General features: G+C 33.6%; 1 protein-coding gene across 1 annotated transcript in view; it reads left to right on the plus strand.

The window, feature by feature from the left end:
- LOC128491378 (mucin-19-like) overlaps positions 1–23,371 on the plus strand; it is a 130,611-nt gene that overhangs the window by 29,610 nt on the left and 77,630 nt on the right. Inside the window, exons 16-39 of the mRNA XM_053463701.1 lie at positions 996–1,037; positions 2,019–2,060; positions 3,055–3,096; positions 4,078–4,119; positions 5,116–5,157; positions 6,146–6,187; positions 7,182–7,223; positions 8,205–8,246; positions 9,241–9,282; positions 10,274–10,315; positions 11,310–11,351; positions 11,914–11,955; positions 12,342–12,383; positions 12,949–12,990; positions 13,363–13,404; positions 13,949–13,990; positions 14,421–14,462; positions 15,028–15,069; positions 15,454–15,495; positions 16,520–16,561; positions 19,427–19,468; positions 20,454–20,486; positions 20,903–20,944; positions 21,452–21,514. Of these exons, the coding sequence (XP_053319676.1) occupies positions 996–1,037; positions 2,019–2,060; positions 3,055–3,096; positions 4,078–4,119; positions 5,116–5,157; positions 6,146–6,187; positions 7,182–7,223; positions 8,205–8,246; positions 9,241–9,282; positions 10,274–10,315; positions 11,310–11,351; positions 11,914–11,955; positions 12,342–12,383; positions 12,949–12,990; positions 13,363–13,404; positions 13,949–13,990; positions 14,421–14,462; positions 15,028–15,069; positions 15,454–15,495; positions 16,520–16,561; positions 19,427–19,468; positions 20,454–20,486; positions 20,903–20,944; positions 21,452–21,514 (1,020 nt within the window). The remainder of the gene's footprint in view (positions 1–995; positions 1,038–2,018; positions 2,061–3,054; positions 3,097–4,077; positions 4,120–5,115; positions 5,158–6,145; positions 6,188–7,181; positions 7,224–8,204; positions 8,247–9,240; positions 9,283–10,273; positions 10,316–11,309; positions 11,352–11,913; positions 11,956–12,341; positions 12,384–12,948; positions 12,991–13,362; positions 13,405–13,948; positions 13,991–14,420; positions 14,463–15,027; positions 15,070–15,453; positions 15,496–16,519; positions 16,562–19,426; positions 19,469–20,453; positions 20,487–20,902; positions 20,945–21,451; positions 21,515–23,371) is intronic.

Genomic DNA, 23,371 nt, shown 5'->3' on the forward strand with positions numbered 1-23,371 from the left:
TATATATAAAGTCATACTAGTCATACAGTTGTCTTATAGGTTACATTTGCCTGTAAGAGCAAGCACATATTCCGCATTGACAAAGTAGGTGATTGCCTACATATACAGTAAATGTGAACTGCAGATAGAAGCAGCTGGAAAATGTTCAGCTGTGCACTAGTGGCACTCCATATGTGGGAGATGAAATGAATGGTTTGTCCAGCTACTTTGGACAGCTCGGACTTCAACGATGACACACAAAAACCCCTTCACAAAAAATAATGCTTTTGTGAGGAAAATATTCTGCATTCATTTAGTAACACTCACAAATCACAGGTGTGTCAAATAAGTGTTTGTGACTTTATGATGCAAGCAACGTTTAGGGAAACATTGCCCACTTTCATAGGCGTTTTCACTCCATTGTAAGGCTTTGAAAAAGAAGATGTGCCCCTTTAAATTTCTTGTATTTTAGCTTATTTATCATGTTAAAATGTTTCAGATTATCTAACTCATTGTAATGTAAGAGAAAGACAATGCAAGTAAACATAGAATTCAATTCATCGATACCAATCTTTTTACTTCAGTGCCATCAACTCCACCTACTACAAAAGAAGCAGGGACTTCTGGTACATATTAATACTTGTCATAGATTTGTGTCATATGTTAGAGTAGCTTGTGAGAGCAAAGTACACTTTTTGCACTGACAATGTTAATCATTGTCTGCACGTAACAATTATGAATTCTAGATTAGGGCATAGGGAAAATGTCCAGCAATATCCAAAAAAAGGAATCTATTAGTATGTTTTCACTTGGCAATGTCTACAGTACAAAAATAACATTGTAAAAAAATGACTGTTGCACAAAAATACATAAATATATATATATAGATATATAGATATATATATATATATACGTACAAAAATATAGTAATTTATTTTCTACATTTTTAATATTTCGAATTTCACATTTATCTTTCATAGAATATTTGTTTTTAAGACTCGTCTTTTTTCTTTCAGCATCATCAGCTCCACCTACTCCAGGAAAAGCAGGGACATCAGGTATATATAAAGTCATACTAGTCATACAGTTGTCTTATATGTTACATTTGCCTGTAAGAGCAAGCACATATTCCGCATTGACAAAGTAGGTGATTGCCTACATATACAGTAAATGTGAACTGCAGATAGAAGCAGCTGGAAAATGTTCAGCTGTGCACTAGTGGCACTCCATATGTGGGAGATGAAATGAATGGTTTGTCCAGCTACTTTGGACAGCTCGGACTTCAGCGATGACACACAAAAACCCCTTCACAAAAAAATAATGCTTTTGTGAGGAAAATATTCTGCATTTATTTAGTAACACTCACAAATCACAGATGTGTCAAATGAGTGTTTGTGACTTTATGATGCAAGCAACGTTTAGGGAAACATTGCCCACTTTCATAGGCGTTTTCACTCCATTGTTAGGCTTTGAAAAAGAAGATTTGCCCCTTTTAAATTTCTTGTATTTTAGCTTATTTATCTAAAATGTTTCAGATTATCTAACTCATTGTAATGAAAGAGAAAGACAATGCAAGTAAACATAGAATTCAATTCATCGATACCAATCTTTTTACTTCAGTGCCATCAACTCCACCTACTACAAAAGAAGCAGGGACTTCTGGTACATATTAATACTTGTCATAGATTTGTGTCATATGTTAGAGTAGCTTGTGAGAGCAAAGTACACTTTTTGCACTGACAATGTTAATCATTGTCTGCACGTAACAATTATGAATTCTAGATTAGGGCATAGGGAAAATGTCCAGCAATATCCAAAAAAGGAATCTATTAGTATGTTTTCAATTGGCAATGTCTACAGTACAAAAATAACATTGTAAAAAAATGACTGTTGCACAAAAATACATAAATATATAAATATATATATATATATATACGTACAAAAATATAGTAATTTATTTTCTACATTTTAAATATTTCGAATTTCACATTTATCTTTCATAGAATATTTGTTTTTAAGACTCGTCTTTTTTCTTTCAGCATCATCAGCTCCACCTACTCCAGGAAAAGCAGGGACATCAGGTATATATAAAGTCATACTAGTCATACAGTTGTCTTATAGGTTACATTTGCCTGTAAGAGCAAGCACATATTCCGCATTGACAAAGTAGGTGATTGCCTACATATACAGTAAATGTGAACTGCAGATAGAAGCAGCTGGAAAATGTTCAGCTGTGCACTAGTGGCACTCCATATGTGGGAGATGAAATGAATGGTTTGTCCAGCTACTTTGGACAGCTCGGACTTCAACGATGACACACAAAAACCCCTTCACAAAAAATAATGCTTTTGTGAGGAAAATATTCTGCATTCATTTAGTAACACTCACAAATCACAGGTGTGTCAAATAAGTGTTTGTGACTTTATGATGCAAGCAACGTTTAGGGAAACATTGCCCACTTTCATAGGCGTTTTCACTCCATTGTAAGGCTTTGAAAAAGAAGATGTGCCCCTTTAAATTTCTTGTATTTTAGCTTATTTATCATGTTAAAATGTTTCAGATTATCTAACTCATTGTAATGTAAGAGAAAGACAATGCAAGTAAACATAGAATTCAATTCATCGATACCAATCTTTTTACTTCAGTGCCATCAACTCCACCTACTACAAAAGAAGCAGGGACTTCTGGTACATATTAATACTTGTCATAGATTTGTGTCATATGTTAGAGTAGCTTGTGAGAGCAAAGTACACTTTTTGCACTGACAATGTTAATCATTGTCTGCACGTAACAATTATGAATTCTAGATTAGGGCATAGGGAAAATGTCCAGCAATATCCAAAAAAAGGAATCTATTAGTATGTTTTCACTTGGCAATGTCTACAGTACAAAAATAACATTGTAAAAAAATGACTGTTGCACAAAAATACATAAATATATATATATAGATATATAGATATATATATATATACGTACAAAAATATAGTAATTTATTTTCTACATTTTTAATATTTCGAATTTCACATTTATCTTTCATAGAATATTTGTTTTTAAGACTCGTCTTTTTTCTTTCAGCATCATCAGCTCCACCTACTCCAGGAAAAGCAGGGACATCAGGTATATATAAAGTCATACTAGTCATACAGTTGTCTTATATGTTACATTTGCCTGTAAGAGCAAGCACATATTCCGCATTGACAAAGTAGGTGATTGCCTACATATACAGTAAATGTGAACTGCAGATAGAAGCAACTGGAAAATGTTCAGCTGTGCACTAGTGGCACTCCATATGTGGGAGATGAAATGAATGGTTTGTCCAGCTACTTTGGACAGCTCGGACTTCAACGATGACACACAAAAACCCCTTCACAAAAAAATAATGCTTTTGTGAGGAAAATATTCTGCATTTATTTAGTAACACTCACAAATCACAGATGTGTCAAATGAGTGTTTGTGACTTTATGATGCAAGCAACGTTTAGGGAAACATTGCCCACTTTCATAGGCGTTTTCACTCCATTGTTAGGCTTTGAAAAAGAAGATTTGCCCCTTTTAAATTTCTTGTATTTTAGCTTATTTATCTAAAATGTTTCAGATTATCTAACTCATTGTAATGTAAGAGAAAGACAATGCAAGTAAACATAGAATTCAATTCATCGATACCAATCTTTTTACTTCAGTGCCATCAACTCCACCTACTACAAAAGAAGCAGGGACTTCTGGTACATATTAATACTTGTCATAGATTTGTGTCATATGTTAGAGTAGCTTGTGAGAGCAAAGTACACTTTTTGCACTGACAATGTTAATCATTGTCTGCACGTAACAATTATGAATTCTAGATTAGGGCATAGGGAAAATGTCCAGCAATATCCAAAAAAGGAATCTATTAGTATGTTTTCAATTGGCAATGTCTACAGTACAAAAATAACATTGTAAAAAAATGACTGTTGCACAAAAATACATAAATATATAAATATATATATATATATATACGTACAAAAATATAGTAATTTATTTTCTACATTTTAAATATTTCGAATTTCACATTTATCTTTCATAGAATATTTGTTTTTAAGACTCGTCTTTTTTCTTTCAGCATCATCAGCTCCACCTACTCCAGGAAAAGCAGGGACATCAGGTATATATAAAGTCATACTAGTCATACAGTTGTCTTATAGGTTACATTTGCCTGTAAGAGCAAGCACATATTCCGCATTGACAAAGTAGGTGATTGCCTACATATACAGTAAATGTGAACTGCAGATAGAAGCAGCTGGAAAATGTTCAGCTGTGCACTAGTGGCACTCCATATGTGGGAGATGAAATGAATGGTTTGTCCAGCTACTTTGGACAGCTCGGACTTCAACGATGACACACAAAAACCCCTTCACAAAAAATAATGCTTTTGTGAGGAAAATATTCTGCATTCATTTAGTAACACTCACAAATCACAGGTGTGTCAAATAAGTGTTTGTGACTTTATGATGCAAGCAACGTTTAGGGAAACATTGCCCACTTTCATAGGCGTTTTCACTCCATTGTTAGGCTTTGAAAAAGAAGATGTGCCCCTTTAAATTTCTTGTATTTTAGCTTATTTATCATGTTAAAATGTTTCAGATTATCTAACTCATTGTAATGTAAGAGAAAGACAATGCAAGTAAACATAGAATTCAATTCATCGATACCAATCTTTTTACTTCAGTGCCATCAACTCCACCTACTACAAAAGAAGCAGGGACTTCTGGTACATATTAATACTTGTCATAGATTTGTGTCATATGTTAGAGTAGCTTGTGAGAGCAAAGTACACTTTTTGCACTGACAATGTTAATCATTGTCTGCACGTAACAATTATGAATTCTAGATTAGGGCATAGGGAAAATGTCCAGCAATATCCAAAAAAAGGAATCTATTAGTATGTTTTCACTTGGCAATGTCTACAGTACAAAAATAACATTGTAAAAAAATGACTGTTGCACAAAAATACATAAATATATATATATAGATATATAGATATATATATATATATACGTACAAAAATATAGTAATTTATTTTCTACATTTTTAATATTTCGAATTTCACATTTATCTTTCATAGAATATTTGTTTTTAAGACTCGTCTTTTTTCTTTCAGCATCATCAGCTCCACCTACTCCAGGAAAAGCAGGGACATCAGGTATATATAAAGTCATACTAGTCATACAGTTGTCTTATATGTTACATTTGCCTGTAAGAGCAAGCACATATTCCGCATTGACAAAGTAGGTGATTGCCTACATATACAGTAAATGTGAACTGCAGATAGAAGCAGCTGGAAAATGTTCAGCTGTGCACTAGTGGCACTCCATATGTGGGAGATGAAATGAATGGTTTGTCCAGCTACTTTGGACAGCTCGGACTTCAACGATGACACACAAAAACCCCTTCACAAAAAAATAATGCTTTTGTGAGGAAAATATTCTGCATTTATTTAGTAACACTCACAAATCACAGATGTGTCAAATGAGTGTTTGTGACTTTATGATGCAAGCAACGTTTAGGGAAACATTGCCCACTTTCATAGGCGTTTTCACTCCATTGTTAGGCTTTGAAAAAGAAGATTTGCCCCTTTTAAATTTCTTGTATTTTAGCTTATTTATCTAAAATGTTTCAGATTATCTAACTCATTGTAATGTAAGAGAAAGACAATGCAAGTAAACATAGAATTCAATTCATCGATACCAATCTTTTTACTTCAGTGCCATCAACTCCACCTACTACAAAAGAAGCAGGGACTTCTGGTACATATTAATACTTGTCATAGATTTGTGTCATATGTTAGAGTAGCTTGTGAGAGCAAAGTACACTTTTTGCACTGACAATGTTAATCATTGTCTGCACGTAACAATTATGAATTCTAGATTAGGGCATAGGGAAAATGTCCAGCAATATCCAAAAAGGAATCTATTAGTATGTTTTCAATTGGCAATGTCTACAGTACAAAAATAACATTGTAAAAAAATGACTGTTGCACAAAAATACATAAATATATATATATATATATATATATATATATATATACGTACAAAAATATAGTAATTTATTTTCTACATTTTAAATATTTCGAATTTCACATTTATCTTTCATAGAATATTTGTTTTTAAGACTCGTCTTTTTTCTTTCAGCATCATCAGCTCCACCTACTCCAGGAAAAGCAGGGACATCAGGTATATATAAAGTCATACTAGTCATACAGTTGTCTTATATGTTACATTTGCCTGTAAGAGCAAGCACATATTCCGCATTGACAAAGTAGGTGATTGCCTACATATACAGTAAATGTGAACTGCAGATAGAAGCAGCTGGAAAATGTTCAGCTGTGCACTAGTGGCACTCCATATGTGGGAGATGAAATGAATGGTTTGTCCAGCTACTTTGGACAGCTCGGACTTCAACGATGACACACAAAAACCCCTTCACAAAAAATAATGCTTTTGTGAGGAAAATATTCTGCATTCATTTAGTAACACTCACAAATCACAGGTGTGTCAAATAAGTGTTTGTGACTTTATGATGCAAGCAACGTTTAGGGAAACATTGCCCACTTTCATACGCGTTTTCACTCCATTGTTAGGCTTTGAAAAAGAAGATGTGCCCCTTTAAATTTCTTGTATTTTAGCTTATTTATCATGTTAAAATGTTTCAGATTATCTAACTCATTGTAATGTAAGAGAAAGACAATGCAAGTAAACATTGAATTCAATTCATCGATACCAATCTTTTTACTTCAGTGCCATCAACTCCACCTACTACAAAAGAAGCAGGGACTTCTGGTACATATTAATACTTGTCATAGATTTGTGTCATATGTTAGAGTAGCTTGTGAGAGCAAAGTACACTTTTTGCACTGACAATTTTAATCATTGTCTGCACGTAACAATTATGAATTCTAGATTAGGGCATAGGGAAAATGTCCAGCAATATCCAAAAAAAGGAATCTATTAGTATGTTTTCACTTGGCAATGTCTACAGTACAAAAATAACATTGTAAAAAAATGACTGTTGCACAAAAATACATAAATATATATATATAGATATATAGATATATATATATATACGTACAAAAATATAGTAATTTATTTTCTACACTTTTAATATTTCGAATTTCACATTTATCTTTCATAGAATATTTGTTTTTAAGACTCGTCTTTTTTCTTTCAGCATCATCAGCTCCACCTACTCCAGGAAAAGCAGGGACATCAGGTATATATAAAGTCATACTAGTCATACAGTTGTCTTATATGTTACATTTGCCTGTAAGAGCAAGCACATATTCCGCATTGACAAAGTAGGTGATTGCCTACATATACAGTAAATGTGAACTGCAGATAGAAGCAGCTGGAAAATGTTCAGCTGTGCACTAGTGGCACTCCATATGTGGGAGATGAAATGAATGGTTTGTCCAGCTACTTTGGACAGCTCGGACTTCAGCGATGACACACAAAAACCCCTTCACAAAAAAATAATGCTTTTGTGAGGAAAATATTCTGCATTTATTTAGTAACACTCACAAATCACAGATGTGTCAAATGAGTGTTTGTGACTTTATGATGCAAGCAACGTTTAGGGAAACATTGCCCACTTTCATAGGCGTTTTCACTCCATTGTTAGGCTTTGAAAAAGAAGATTTGCCCCTTTTAAATTTCTTGTATTTTAGCTTATTTATCTAAAATGTTTCAGATTATCTAACTCATTGTAATGTAAGAGAAAGACAATGCAAGTAAACATAGAATTCAATTCATCGATACCAATCTTTTTACTTCAGTGCCATCAACTCCACCTACTACAAAAGAAGCAGGGACTTCTGGTACATATTAATACTTGTCATAGATTTGTGTCATATGTTAGAGTAGCTTGTGAGAGCAAAGTACACTTTTTGCACTGACAATGTTAATCATTGTCTGCACGTAACAATTATGAATTCTAGATTAGGGCATAGGGAAAATGTCCAGCAATATCCAAAAAAGGAATCTATTAGTATGTTTTCAATAGGCAATGTCTACAGTACAAAAATAACATTGTAAAAAAATGACTGTTGCACAAAAATACATAAATATATATATATATATATATATATATATGTACAAAAATATAGTAATTTATTTTCTACATTTTAAATATTTCGAATTTCACATTTATCTTTCATAGAATATTTGTTTTTAAGACTCGTCTTTTTTCTTTCAGCATCATCAGCTCCACCTACTCCAGGAAAAGCAGGGACATCAGGTATATATAAAGTCATACTAGTCATACAGTTGTCTTATAGGTTACATTTGCCTGTAAGAGCAAGCACATATTCCGCATTGACAAAGTAGGTGATTGCCTACATACACAGTAAATGTGAACTGCAGATAGAAGCAGCTGGAAAATGTTCAGCTGTGCACTAGTGGCACTCCATATGTGGGAGATGAAATGAATGGTTTGTCCAGCTACTTTGGACAGCTCGGACTTCAACGATGACACACAAAAACCCCTTCACAAAAAATAATGCTTTTGTGAGGAAAATATTCTGCATTCATTTAGTAACACTCACAAATCACAGGTGTGTCAAATAAGTGTTTGTGACTTTATGATGCAAGCAACGTTTAGGGAAACATTGCCCACTTTCATAGGCGTTTTCACTCCATTGTAAGGCTTTGAAAAAGAAGATGTGCCCCTTTAAATTTCTTGTATTTTAGCTTATTTATCATGTTAAAATGTTTCAGATTATCTAACTCATTGTAATGTAAGAGAAAGACAATGCAAGTAAACATAGAATTCAATTCATCGATACCAATCTTTTTACTTCAGTGCCATCAACTCCACCTACTACAAAAGAAGCAGGGACTTCTGGTACATATTAATACTTGTCATAGATTTGTGTCATATGTTAGAGTAGCTTGTGAGAGCAAAGTACACTTTTTGCACTGACAATGTTAATCATTGTCTGCACGTAACAATTATGAATTCTAGATTAGGGCATAGGGAAAATGTCCAGCAATATCCAAAAAAAGGAATCTATTAGTATGTTTTCACTTGGCAATGTCTACAGTACAAAAATAACATTGTAAAAAAATGACTGTTGCACAAAAATACATAAATATATATATATAGATATATAGATATATATATATATACGTACAAAAATATAGTAATTTATTTTCTACATTTTTAATATTTCGAATTTCACATTTATCTTTCATAGAATATTTGTTTTTAAGACTCGTCTTTTTTCTTTCAGCATCATCAGCTCCACCTACTCCAGGAAAAGCAGGGACATCAGGTATATATAAAGTCATACTAGTCATACAGTTGTCTTATATGTTACATTTGCCTGTAAGAGCAAGCACATATTCCGCATTGACAAAGTAGGTGATTGCCTACATATACAGTAAATGTGAACTGCAGATAGAAGCAGCTGGAAAATGTTCAGCTGTGCACTAGTGGCACTCCATATGTGGGAGATGAAATGAATGGTTTGTCCAGCTACTTTGGACAGCTCGGACTTCAACGATGACACACAAAAACCCCTTCACAAAAAAATAATGCTTTTGTGAGGAAAATATTCTGCATTTATTTAGTAACACTCACAAATCACAGATGTGTCAAATGAGTGTTTGTGACTTTATGATGCAAGCAACGTTTAGGGAAACATTGCCCACTTTCATAGGCGTTTTCACTCCATTGTTAGGCTTTGAAAAAGAAGATTTGCCCCTTTTAAATTTCTTGTATTTTAGCTTATTTATCTAAAATGTTTCAGATTATCTAACTCATTGTAATGAAAGAGAAAGACAATGCAAGTAAACATAGAATTCAATTCATCGATACCAATCTTTTTACTTCAGTGCCATCAACTCCACCTACTACAAAAGAAGCAGGGACTTCTGGTACATATTAATACTTGTCATAGATTTGTGTCATATGTTAGAGTAGCTTGTGAGAGCAAAGTACACTTTTTGCACTGACAATGTTAATCATTGTCTGCACGTAACAATTATGAATTCTAGATTAGGGCATAGGGAAAATGTCCAGCAATATCCAAAAAAGGAATCTATTAGTATGTTTTCAATTGGCAATGTCTACAGTACAAAAATAACATTGTAAAAAAATGACTGTTGCACAAAAATACATAAATATATATATATATATATATATATATATATATATATATGTACAAAAATATAGTAATTTATTTTCTACATTTTAAATATTTCGAATTTCACATTTATCTTTCATAGAATATTTGTTTTTAAGACTCGTCTTTTTTCTTTCAGCATCATCAGCTCCACCTACTCCAGGAAAAGCAGGGACATCAGGTATATATAAAGTCATACTAGTCATACAGTTGTCTTATAGGTTACATTTGCCTGTAAGAGCAAGCACATATTCCGCATTGACAAAGTAGGTGATTGCCTACATATACAGTAAATGTGAACTGCAGATAGAAGCAGCTGGAAAATGTTCAGCTGTGCACTAGTGGCACTCCATATGTGGGAGATGAAATGAATGGTTTGTCCAGCTACTTTGGACAGCTCGGACTTCAACGATGACACACAAAAACCCCTTCACAAAAAATAATGCTTTTGTGAGGAAAATATTCTGCATTCATTTAGTAACACTCACAAATCACAGGTGTGTCAAATAAGTGTTTGTGACTTTATGATGCAAGCAACGTTTAGGGAAACATTGCCCACTTTCATAGGCGTTTTCACTCCATTGTAAGGCTTTGAAAAAGAAGATGTGCCCCTTTAAATTTCTTGTATTTTAGCTTATTTATCATGTTAAAATGTTTCAGATTATCTAACTCATTGTAATGTAAGAGAAAGACAATGCAAGTAAACATAGAATTCAATTCATCGATACCAATCTTTTTACTTCAGTGCCATCAACTCCACCTACTACAAAAGAAGCAGGGACTTCTGGTACATATTAATACTTGTCATAGATTTGTGTCATATGTTAGAGTAGCTTGTGAGAGCAAAGTACACTTTTTGCACTGACAATGTTAATCATTGTCTGCACGTAACAATTATGAATTCTAGATTAGGGCATAGGGAAAATGTCCAGCAATATCCAAAAAAAGGAATCTATTAGTATGTTTTCACTTGGCAATGTCTACAGTACAAAAATAACATTGTAAAAAAATGACTGTTGCACAAAAATACATAAATATATATATATAGATATATAGATATATATATATATACGTACAAAAATATAGTAATTTATTTTCTACATTTTTAATATTTCGAATTTCACATTTATCTTTCATAGAATATTTGTTTTTAAGACTCGTCTTTTTTCTTTCAGCATCATCAGCTCCACCTACTCCAGGAAAAGCAGGGACATCAGGTATATATAAAGTCATACTAGTCATACAGTTGTCTTATATGTTACATTTGCCTGTAAGAGCAAGCACATATTCCGCATTGACAAAGTAGGTGATTGCCTACATATACAGTAAATGTGAACTGCAGATAGAAGCAGCTGGAAAATGTTCAGCTGTGCACTAGTGGCACTCCATATGTGGGAGATGAAATGAATGGTTTGTCCAGCTACTTTGGACAGCTCGGACTTCAGCGATGACACACAAAAACCCCTTCACAAAAAAATAATGCTTTTGTGAGGAAAATATTCTGCATTTATTTAGTAACACTCACAAATCACAGATGTGTCAAATGAGTGTTTGTGACTTTATGATGCAAGCAACGTTTAGGGAAACATTGCCCACTTTCATAGGCGTTTTCACTCCATTGTTAGGCTTTGAAAAAGAAGATTTGCCCCTTTTAAATTTCTTGTATTTTAGCTTATTTATCTAAAATGTTTCAGATTATCTAACTCATTGTAATGTAAGAGAAAGACAATGGAAGTAAACATAAAATTCAATTCATCGATACCAATCTTTTTATTTCAGTGCCATCAACTCCTCCTACTACAAAAGAAGCAGGGACTTCTGGTACATATTAATACTTGTCATAGATTTGTGTCATATGTTAGAATAGCTTGTGAGAGCAAAGCACACTTTTTGCACTGACAATCTTAATCATTGCCTGAACATAACAATTATGAATTCTAGAGTAGGGCAAAGGGAAAATGTCCGGCCATATCCAAAAAAAGGAATCTATTAGTATGTTTTAACTTGGCAATGTCTACAGTACAACAATAACATTGTAAAAAAATGACTGTTGCACAAAAATACATATATATATATATATATATATATATATATATATATATACGTACAAAAATATATTAATTTATTTTCTACATTTTTAATATTTCAAATTTCACATTTATCTTTCATAGAATATTTGTTTTTAAGACTCATCTTTTTTCTTTCAGCGTCATCAGCTCCACCTACTCCAGGAAAAGCAGGCACATCAGGTATATATAAAGTCATGCTAGTCATACAGTTGTCTTATATGTTACATTTGCCTTTAAGAGCAAGCACATATTCCGCATTGAAAAAGGAGGTGATTGCTTACATATACAGTAAATGTGAACTGCAGATAGAAGCAGCTGGAAAATGTTCAGCTGTGCACTAGTGGCATTCCATATGTGGGAGGTGAAATTAATGGTTTGTCCAGCTACCTTGGACAGCTCGGACTGCAACGATGACACACAAAAACCCCTTCATAAAAAATAATGCTTTTGTGAGGAAAATCTTCTGCATTCATTTAGTGACACTTACAAATCACAGGTATGTCAAATGAGTGTTTGTGACTTTATGATGCAATCAACGAATAGGGAAACATTGCCCACTTTCATAGGCGTTTTCACTCCATTGTTAGGCTTTGAAAAAGAAGATTTGTCCCTTTTAAATTTCTTGTATTTTAGCTTATTTATCATGTTAAAATGTTTCAGATTATCTAATTTATTTTAATGTAAGAGAAAGACAATGGAGGTAAACATAAAATTCAATTCATCGATACCAATCTTTTTATTTCAGTGCCATCAACTCCACCTACTACAGAAGAAGCAGGGACTTCTGGTACATATTAATACTTGTCATAGATTTGTGTCATATGTTAGAATAGCTTGTGAGAGCAAAGCACACTTTTTGCACTGACAATCTTAATCATTGCCTGAACATAACAATTATGAATTCTAGATTAGGGCAAAGGGAAAATGTCCGGCCATATCCAAAAAAAGGAATCTATTAGTATGTTTTAACTTGGCAATGTCTACAGTACAAAAATAACATTTTAAAAAAATTACTGTTGCACAAAAATACTTAAATATATATATATATATATACACCTACAAAAATATATTAATTTATTCTCTACGTTTTTAATATTTCTAATTTCACATTTATCTTTCATAGAATAATTGTTTTTAAGACTCATCTTTTTTCTTTCAGCGTCATCTGCTCCACCTACTCCAGGAAAAGCAGGGACATCAGGTATATATAAAGTCATGCTAGTCATACAGTTGTCTTATATGTTACATTTGCCTTTAAGAGCAAGCACATATTCCGCATTGAAAAAGGAGGTGATTGCTTACATATACAGTAAATGTGAACTGCAGATAGAAGCAGCTGGAAAATGTTCAGTGATACCAAAAAAAACAAAATTAGCAAGTAACACTTTTTTCCTGCTATAAACGTTGCAGAATTATTATTTTTTTTACATCTAACTTCTGTAAATATATACGTATGTTTATATGTGTAATCCTGTATAAATCATAGTAATAATCAGCACACTATACTTGATCCTAAGTTTTAAATAGCTTCCCTTTAAATGCTATGAAAGAAATTAATGATAATAATAATTATGGTCAGGTCTTAGGCAAGAGTTTTAGTAACCTTTGTTTGGGTAATGGTGCACCAATCCTATGATTACAATGAAATAATGAATAGATGATTCAGATTGGCTCCATTTTTATGTTTAATGTCAACTGTATCTTTTATAGAATATTTGTTTTTAAAATCCATCTTTTTGTTTCAGAGCCATCAACCTCACCTTCTCCAGAAGAAGGAGGGCCTTCTGGTGAATATTAACGCGTTTTATAAATTTGTTTCATATGTTAAAATAGTCTGTAGACGCAAAGCACACTTTCTGCATTAACAATGTTATTATTATTATTATTATTATTATTATTATTATTATTATTATGTTAGTCATTGCCTACACATGGCAATTATGAATTCTAGATTAGGCCAAAGGGAAAATGTCCAGCCATATCCAAAAAACAGCATCTATTAGCATGTTTTCACTTGGCTAAGTTTAGAGTACAAAAATAGCATTGTAAAAAAAAAAACTCTTGCAAAAAAAACTAAAAAACAATATATATATATATATATATATATATGAATTTGTATGAAAATATATGAATTCATTTTCTACATTTTAGGGTTTCCAATTTCATTTTTATCTTTCACAGAATATTTGTTTTTAAAACTCATGTTTTTTCTTTCAGCGTCATCAGCTCCACCTACTCCAGGAAAAGCAGGGACATCAGGTATATATAATGTCATGCTAGTCATACAGTTGTCTTATATGTTACATTTGCCTTTAAGAGCAAGCACATATTCCGCATTGAAAAAGGAGGTGATTGCTTACATATACAGTAAATGTGAACTGCAGATAGAAGCAGCTGGAAAATGTTCAGCTGTGTACTAGTGGCATTCCATATGTGGGAGGTGAAATTAATGGTTTGTCCAGCTACCTTGGACAGCTCGGACTTCAACGATGACACACAAAAACCCCTTCTCACAAAATAATGCTTTTGTGAGGAAAATATTCTGCATTCATTTAGTGACACTTACAAATCACAGGTATGTCAAATGAGTGTTTGTGACTTTATGATGCAAGCAACGTGTAGGGAAACATTGCCCACTTTCATAGGCGTTTTCACTCCATTGTTAGGCTTTGAAAAAGAAGATTTGCCCTTTTTAAATTTCTTGTATTTTAGCTTATTTATAATGTTAAAATGTTTCAGATTATCTAATTTATTTTAATGTAAGAGAAAGACAATGGAAGTAAACATAAAATTTAATTCATCGATACCAATCTTTTTATTTCAGTGCCATCAACTCCACCAACTACAATAGAAGCAGAGACTTCTGGTACATATTAATACTTGTCATAGATTTGTGTCATATGTTAGAATAGCTTGTGAGAGCAAAACACACTTTTTGCACTGACAATGTTAATCATTGCCTGAACATAACAATTATGAATTCTGGATTAGGGCAAAGGGAAAGTGTCCGGCCATATCCAAAAAAAGTAATCTATTAGTATGTTTTCACTTGGCAATGTCTACAGTACAAAAATAACATTGTAAAAAAATGACTGTTGCACAAAAATACACACACATATATATATATATATATATATATATATATACGTACAAAAATATAGTAATTTATTTTCTACATTTTTAATATTTTGAATTTCACATTTATCTTTCATAGAATATTTGTTTTTAAGACTCATCTTTTTTGTTTCAGCGTCATCTGCTCCACCTACTCCAGGAAAAGCAGGGACATCAGGTATTTATAAAGTCATGCTAGTCACACAGATTTCTTATGTTACATTTGCCTGTAAGAGCAAGCACATATTCCGCATTGACAAAGTAGGTGATTGCCTACATATACAGTAAATGTGAACTGCAGATAGAAGCAGCTGGAAAATGTTCAGTGATACCAAAAAAAAACAAAATTAGCAAGTAACACTTTTTACCTGCTATAAACGCTGCAGAATTATTATTTTTTTTACATCTAACTTCTGTAAATATATACGTATGTTTATATGTGTAATCCTGTATAAATCATAGTAATAATCAGCACACTATACTTGATCCTAAGTTTTAAATAGCTTCCCTTTAAATGCTATGAAAGAAATTAATGATAATAATAATTATGGTCAGGTCTTAGGCAAGAGTTTTAGTAACCTTTGTTTGGGTAATGGTGCACCAATCCTATGATTACAATGAAATAATGAATAGATGATTCAGATTGGCTCCATTTTTATGTTTAATGTCAACTGTATCTTTTATAGAATATTTGTTTTTAAAATCCATCTTTTGTTTCAGAGCCATCAACCTCACCTTCTCCAGAAGAAGGAGGGCCTTCTGGTGAATATTAACGTGTTTTATAAATTTGTTTCATATGTTAAAATAGTCTGTAGACGCAAAGCACACTTTCTGCATTAACAATGTTATTATTATTATTATTATTATTATTATTATTATTATTATGTTAGTCATTGCCTACACATGGCAATTATGAATTCTAGATTAGGCCAAAGGGAAAATGTCCAGCCATATCCAAAAAAACAGCATCTATTAGCATGTTTTCACTTGGCTAAGTTTAGAGTACAAAAATAGCATTGTAAAAAAAAAAACTGTTGCAAAAAAAACTAAAAAACAATATATATATATATATATATATATATATATATATATATGAATTTGTATGAAAATATATGAATTCATTTTCTACATTTTAGGGTTTCCAATTTCATTTTTATCTTTCATAGAATATTTGTTTTTAAAACTCATCTTTTTTCTTTCAGCGTCATCAGCTCCACCTACTCCAGGAAAAGCAGGGACATCAGGTATATATAATGTCATGCTAGTCATACAGTTGTCTTATATGTTACATTTGCCTGTAAGAGCAAGCACATATTCCGCTTTGACAAAGTAGGTGATTGCCTACATACACAGTAAATGTAAACTGCAGATAGAAGTAGCTTGAAAATGTTCAGTGATACTAAAAACACAAAATTAGCAAGTAACACTTTTTTCCTGCAATAACCGCTGCAGATTTTTTTTTTACATATTACTTTTGTAAATTTATACATATGTTTATTTATATGTGTATTTCTATATAAATCATAGTAATAATTAGCATGCTATAGTTGATCCTAAATAGTAAATAGTTTCCCATTCAAAGCAATCAAATAAATTAATGATGATAATTATTGTCAGGTCTTGAGCAAGAGTTTTAGTAGACTTTTTTGGTTAAAGATTCTATGATTACAATGAAAACAAGAATAGATTAATTAGATTTGTACCATTTTGATGTTTACTTTCTAATTAATCTTTTATAGAATCTGTCTTTAGAAACCAATTTTTTGTTAGAATAGCCTTGGGGGCTTGGGAGAGTTGTCCCCCTATCTTCCATAGAATTTCTCAAGGTTTGCTTCTTCTCCAAATCAGTAATTCAGATGCAGAAACAAGCCCTCTCGTTAGATATTGTCTGTGGTTATGTCACGAACCGGGTCCATGCAGACGACTGTAATGATCCAGAGCGCCCAAAGATTGTGTTCAGGAGTTACGGTGCAGTAGCGGAGTTGGACAGGCCTTGTTGCAGGGCGACAGCACTCTCCCGGTGGGCATCTAGGGTTGTGCAGCCACATACCAGCGCCCTGACATAGCAGCGGATGATGACAGAACAGAGAAGGACTTGGAGATATCCTGTAGCCACCCTGGAGCAGGCATGAGACATAGCAGTGGAATCATGTGCAGGATGCTGCAGGCTGAGAGTAGGGAAGCTAAGCAGAGTACAGGAGAAACATAGCAAGCAAGGGTGACAGAGCAAGGAGCATAACCAGACAAGATATACATAATACAGGGAACAAGATCCGACATGAACAGAACAGGACACCCCTCTACTGGGGTTACAAGACAGGACACCCCTCAACCGGGGTTACAAGACAGAACACCCATCTACTGGGGATTCAAGTCAGGACTCCCCTCAACCGGGATTCAAGATAGGACACCCCTCTACCGGGGATTCAAGACAGGACACCCCTCTACCAGGTATTCAAGACAGGACACCCCTCTACCGGGGATTCAAGATAGGACACCCCTCTACCGGGGATACAAGACAGGACATACCTCTACCGGGGATACAAGACAGGACACCCCTCTACCGGGGATACAGGACAGGACACCGCTCTTCTGGGGATACAGGACAAGACACTCCTCTACATTATAGACTGACACACATAAATACAGGAACTAGCCTAGGACAGTATGATAACTATTGGAGATTCCTTCACATCTTATGGCCATAGTATGCTAAGCCCACCACTACGCCAAAGTACTCCAATGACGGTGGGTCCTAACACTAAAACCTACCTACAGAGGAACTAAACATGAACTCCAAACACAGAGAGACATACCTGTAGAATGCTGACTGAGACAAACAGAACACACGGGTGGGGCACACCTTATAAAGGAAACAGAGCTGAAGCAAAGGAATCAGAGGTTCAGGACAGAACATACAGAAATCCAGAAATGGACCACAGCAAGACAGGGAAACAAAAGACATGCAGCTCCGCAGCCTGGGTAGAGCGTGACAGGTTATAAGCAGTGATTGCTCTGTGGGCCCTCCCGCATCTTAGTTGAATTAGTGGTGTGGCCAAGATCGTCATAACACCTGGGCACTACCAGCATGGGATGGTCCCTGGCATAGAAAGTTTAGTTGTGGATTTGCAAGGTGACTTTGATCATTGAGGCCTGAAAGGTGGACCCACATTGGCAACAGTCTAAAGGCCTGTACTACCTCCTGCTGTTTGGCATTGGGGTACCTGGACTCCCTATCATACCCAGTCAGGGCCAGGGGTACTTGGTAAGTCTGTTATCTGCTTTTGATGCTGCTCTGTAAAGAGGAAAGCCTCCAGATAGTGTCCTTGTGTATGTGGCACATTGCCTACACATAGCAATTATTAATTCTAGATTAGGCCAAAGGGAAAATGTCCAGCCATATCCAAAAAAACAGCATCTATTAGTATGTTTTCACTTGGCAATGTATTGAGTACAAAAATAACATTATAAAAAAATTATTGTTGCAAAAAAAACCTAATATATATATATATATATATATATATATATATATATATATATATATGAAAATATATGAATTCATTTTCCACCTACTCCAGAAGAAGCATCTGGTATATATAAAGTCATGCTAATCATACAGTTGTCTCATATGTTACATTTGCCTTTAAGAGCAAGCACATATTTCGCATTGACAAAGTAGGTGATTGCCTACATATACAGATATGGAGGAGCCGGAAAATGTTCAGCGATACCACAAAAAAAGAAAATTTGCAAAAAACACTTTTTTCCTGCCATGACCGCTGCAGAATTTTCTTTTTTACATACTTTTGTAAATATATACATATGTTTATTTATATGTGTATTTCTCTATAAATCATAGTAATAATCAGCACACTATAGTTGATCCTAAGTTTTAAATAGTTTCCCATTAAAAGCTATTAAATAAATTAATGATAATAATAAATATGGTCAGGTCTTAGGCAAGAGGTTTAGTGACCTTTGGCTAATGGTGCACCAATAATTACAATGAAATACAGAATAGATGATTTAGATTTTCACCGTTTTAATGTTTCATTTCAAATGTATCTTTTATAGAATATTTGTTTTTAAAATCCATCTTTTTGTTTCAGAGCTATCAACCTCACCTACGCCAGAAGAAGGAGGGCCTTCTGGTAAACATTAACACTTGTCATAAATTTGTGTCATATGTTAGAATAGTCTGTAGGAGGAAAGCACACTTTTTGCATTAACAATGTTATTATTATTATGTTAGTCATTGACTACACATGGCAATTATGAATTCTAGATTAGGCCAAAGTGATAATGTCCAGCCATATCAAAAAAACAGCATCTATTAGCATGTTTTCACTTGGCTATGTCTAGAGTACAAAAATAGCATTGTAAAAAAAATACTGTTGCAAAAAAAAACTAAAACAACAACATATATATATATATATATATATGAAAATATATGAATTCGTATGAAAATATATGAATTCATTTTCTACATTTTAGCGTTTCCAATTTCACTTTTATCTTTCATAAAATATTTGGTTTTAAGACTCATCTTTTTTCCTTCAGCGTCATTAGCTCCAGAAGAAGCAGGGACATCTGGTATATATTAAGTCATGCTAGTCATACGGTTGTCTCATATGTTACATTTGCCTTTAAGAGCAAGCACACATTCCGCATTGACAAAGTAGGTGATTGCCTACATATACAGTAAATGTGAACTGCAGATAGGAGGAGCCGGAAAATGTTCAGCGATACCACAAAAAAAGAAAATTTGCAAAAAACACTTTTTTCCTGCCATGACCGCTGCAGAATTTTCTTTTTTACATACTTTTGTAAATATATACATATGTTTATTTATATGTGTATTTCTCTATAAATCATAGTAATAATCAGCACACTATAGTTGATCCTAAGTTTTACATAGTTTCCCATTAAAAGCTATTAAATAAATTAATGATAATAATAACTATGGTCAGGTCTTAGGCAAGAGGTTTAGTGACCTTTGTTTGGCTAATGGTGCACCAATTCTATGATTACAATGAATTACAGTATAGATGATTTAGATTTTCACCGTTTTAATGTTTCATTTCAAATGTATCTTTTATAGAATAGTTGTTTTTAAAATCCATCTTTTTGTTTCAGAGCTATCAACCTCACCTACTCCAGAAGAAGGAGGTAAACATTAACACTTGTCATAAATTTGTTTCATATGTTAGAATAGTCTGTAGGAGGAAAGCACACTTTTTGCATTAACAATGTTTTTTATTATTCTGTTAGTCATTGCCTACACATGGCAATTATGAATTCTAGATTAGGCCAAAGTGAAAATGTCCAGCCATAAAAAAAAAAAAAAACAGCATCTATTAGCATGTTTTCACTTGGCTATGTATTGAGTACAAAAATAAAATTCTAAAAAAAAATATTGTTGCAAAAAAAAAACTAAAACAACAACATATATATATATGTATATATGAAAATATATGAATTCGTATGAAAATATATGAATTCATTTTCTACATTTTAGGGTTTCTAATTTCACTTTTATCTTTCATAAAATATTTGGTTTTAAGACTCATCTTTTTTTCTTTCAGCGTCATTAGCTCCACCTACTCCAGAAGAAGCAGGGACATCTGGTATATATTAAGTCATGCTAGTCATACGGTTGTCTCATATGTTACATTTGCCTGTAAGAGCAAGCACACATTCTGCATTGACAAAGTAGGTAATTGCCTACATATACAGTAAATGTAAACTGCAGATAGGAGCAGCGGGAAAATGTTCAGCCATACAAAAAAACAGATTTAGCAAGTAACACTTTTTTCCTGCAATAACCGCTGCAGAATATTTTTTACAGATTACTTTTGTAAATATACACATATGTTTGTTTATATGTGTATTTCTATATAAATCATAGTAATAATTAGCATGATATAGTTGATACTAAATAGTAAATAGTTTCCCATTCAAAGCAATCAAATAAATTAATGATAATAATTGTTGTCAGGTCTTGAGCAAGAGTTTTAGTAGACTTTTTTGGTTGAAGATTCTATAATTACAATGAAAAAAAAGAATAGATTAATTAGATTTGTACCGTTTTGATGTTTAATTTCTAATGAATCTTTTATAGAATCTGTTTTTAGAAACCAATCTTTTTGTTTCAGAGCAACCAACCCCACCTACTCCAGAAGTAGCAGGGCCTTCTGGTAAATATTAACGCTTGTCATAAATTTGTGTCATTTGTTAGAATACCCTTGGGGGCTTGGGGGAGTTGTCCCCCTATCTTCCATAGAATTTCTCAAGGTTTGAGTCTTCTCCACATCAGTCATTCAGATGCAGAAACAAGCCCACTCGTTAGATGTTGTCTGTGGTTATAAGCAGTGATTGCTCTGTGGGCCCTCCCGCATCTTAGTTGAGTTAGTGGTGTGGCCAAGATCTTCATAACACCTGGGCACTACCAGCATGGGATGGTCCCTGGCATAGAAAGTTTAGTTGTGGATTTGCAAAGTGACTTTGAGCATTGAGGCCTGAGCGGTGGACCCACTTTGGCAACAGTAAAGGCCTTTACTACCTCCTGCAGTTTGGCATTGGGGTACCCAGGCTCCCTATCAAACCCAGTCAGGGCCCGGGGGCCTTGGTAAGTCTGTTATCTGCTTTTGATGCTGCTGTGTCAAGAGGAAAGCCTCCAGGTAGTCTCCTTGTGTGTGCGGCATGCGTATATTCCCTATAGGGGGTCCTCCTAAATAATTCGGCCATGTCTGGGGTTTGCGAGTTCTTAGTTGTGCACCTGGACAGTATAAGGATCAGATCATCGACTTGTTGTCGACGATCATCCAGATTGTGGTGCTTTTGTAGGATATCTATGAAGCGTATAAGGAGCCTCAAGCACTTGCCCCCCCCCCCTCCATGGGGATATATCAAAGTAATAACCAGCAAACAATAATGATTTCATAGTAAAAAATTGTTTCTCATTTCCATCCATGAAATAAATTAATGATGATAATAATATTTATGGTCATGTATTGGGTAAGTATTTCACTAGTCTTTGGCTAATGGTGCACCTATTCTATGATTACATTAAAATAATTTTGTGTTTACAATGAATCAATAAATACATTATTTTTCTACAGTTTTAAGGTTTTCAATTTCACATTAATCTTTCATAGAATATTTGTTTTCAAAACATATCTTTTTTCTTTCAGTGATATCAACTCCAGAAGAAGCAGGGCCATCTGGTATATATTAATATAGATTAATTATATATTAAAGTAGGTGGTTGCCTACACATATAGTAACCGTGAACTCCAGATTGGAGTAGGGAAAAATGTTCAGCCATATTCAAAAAACAATAGCAACACTTTTTTTCTTGCAAGGACTGCTGCAGAAACTATGGCTAATGGTGCACCGATTGTATGATTACAATGAAACAATTAAAAGATGAATCAGATTTCTACAGTTTCAAGGTTTCATTTATATTTTTATAGAATAGCTGTTTTCAAAAACAATATTTTAGTTTCAGAGCCATCAACCTCACCTACTCCAGAAGAAGTAGGGCCATCTGGTAAATATATACACTTGCCATTTTATTGTGTCATAAGTTTGTGTAATAGTGTACCAAATCTATGATTACGACAAAACAAAATAATAAATATTTTTAAAATCTTTGTTCTGTCATCAACAGCAGGGCCATCTGGTAAATATTAATACTTGTCATACATTTGTGTCGTATGTTATGTTTATAGCAATACTTATGGTCAGGTCTTGGACAAGTATTTCAGTAGACTTTGTTTAGCTATTGGTGCAAGTATAAAAATGTCATACAACTGTTTGTCATAAATTTGTGTTATATTTCACACTAGCCTGTAAGAGTAAGGCACACTTCCTGCATCAACAAAGTAGGTGACTGCCTTTGCATATAGCAATTATGAACGCCAGATTAGAGTAAGGGGAAAATGTTCAGGCATATACAACAAAAACAGCAGCAAGTAACTCTTTTTCTTTATTGGAAATCCCTTCACAAAAAAAAATATTTTGTGTGGAAACTATTCTACATTCATTTAGTG

The sequence above is a fragment of the Spea bombifrons genome, chromosome 4 (assembly GCF_027358695.1).
Source record: "Spea bombifrons isolate aSpeBom1 chromosome 4, aSpeBom1.2.pri, whole genome shotgun sequence".
NCBI classification, from domain to species: Eukaryota; Metazoa; Chordata; class Amphibia; order Anura; family Pelobatidae; genus Spea; species Spea bombifrons.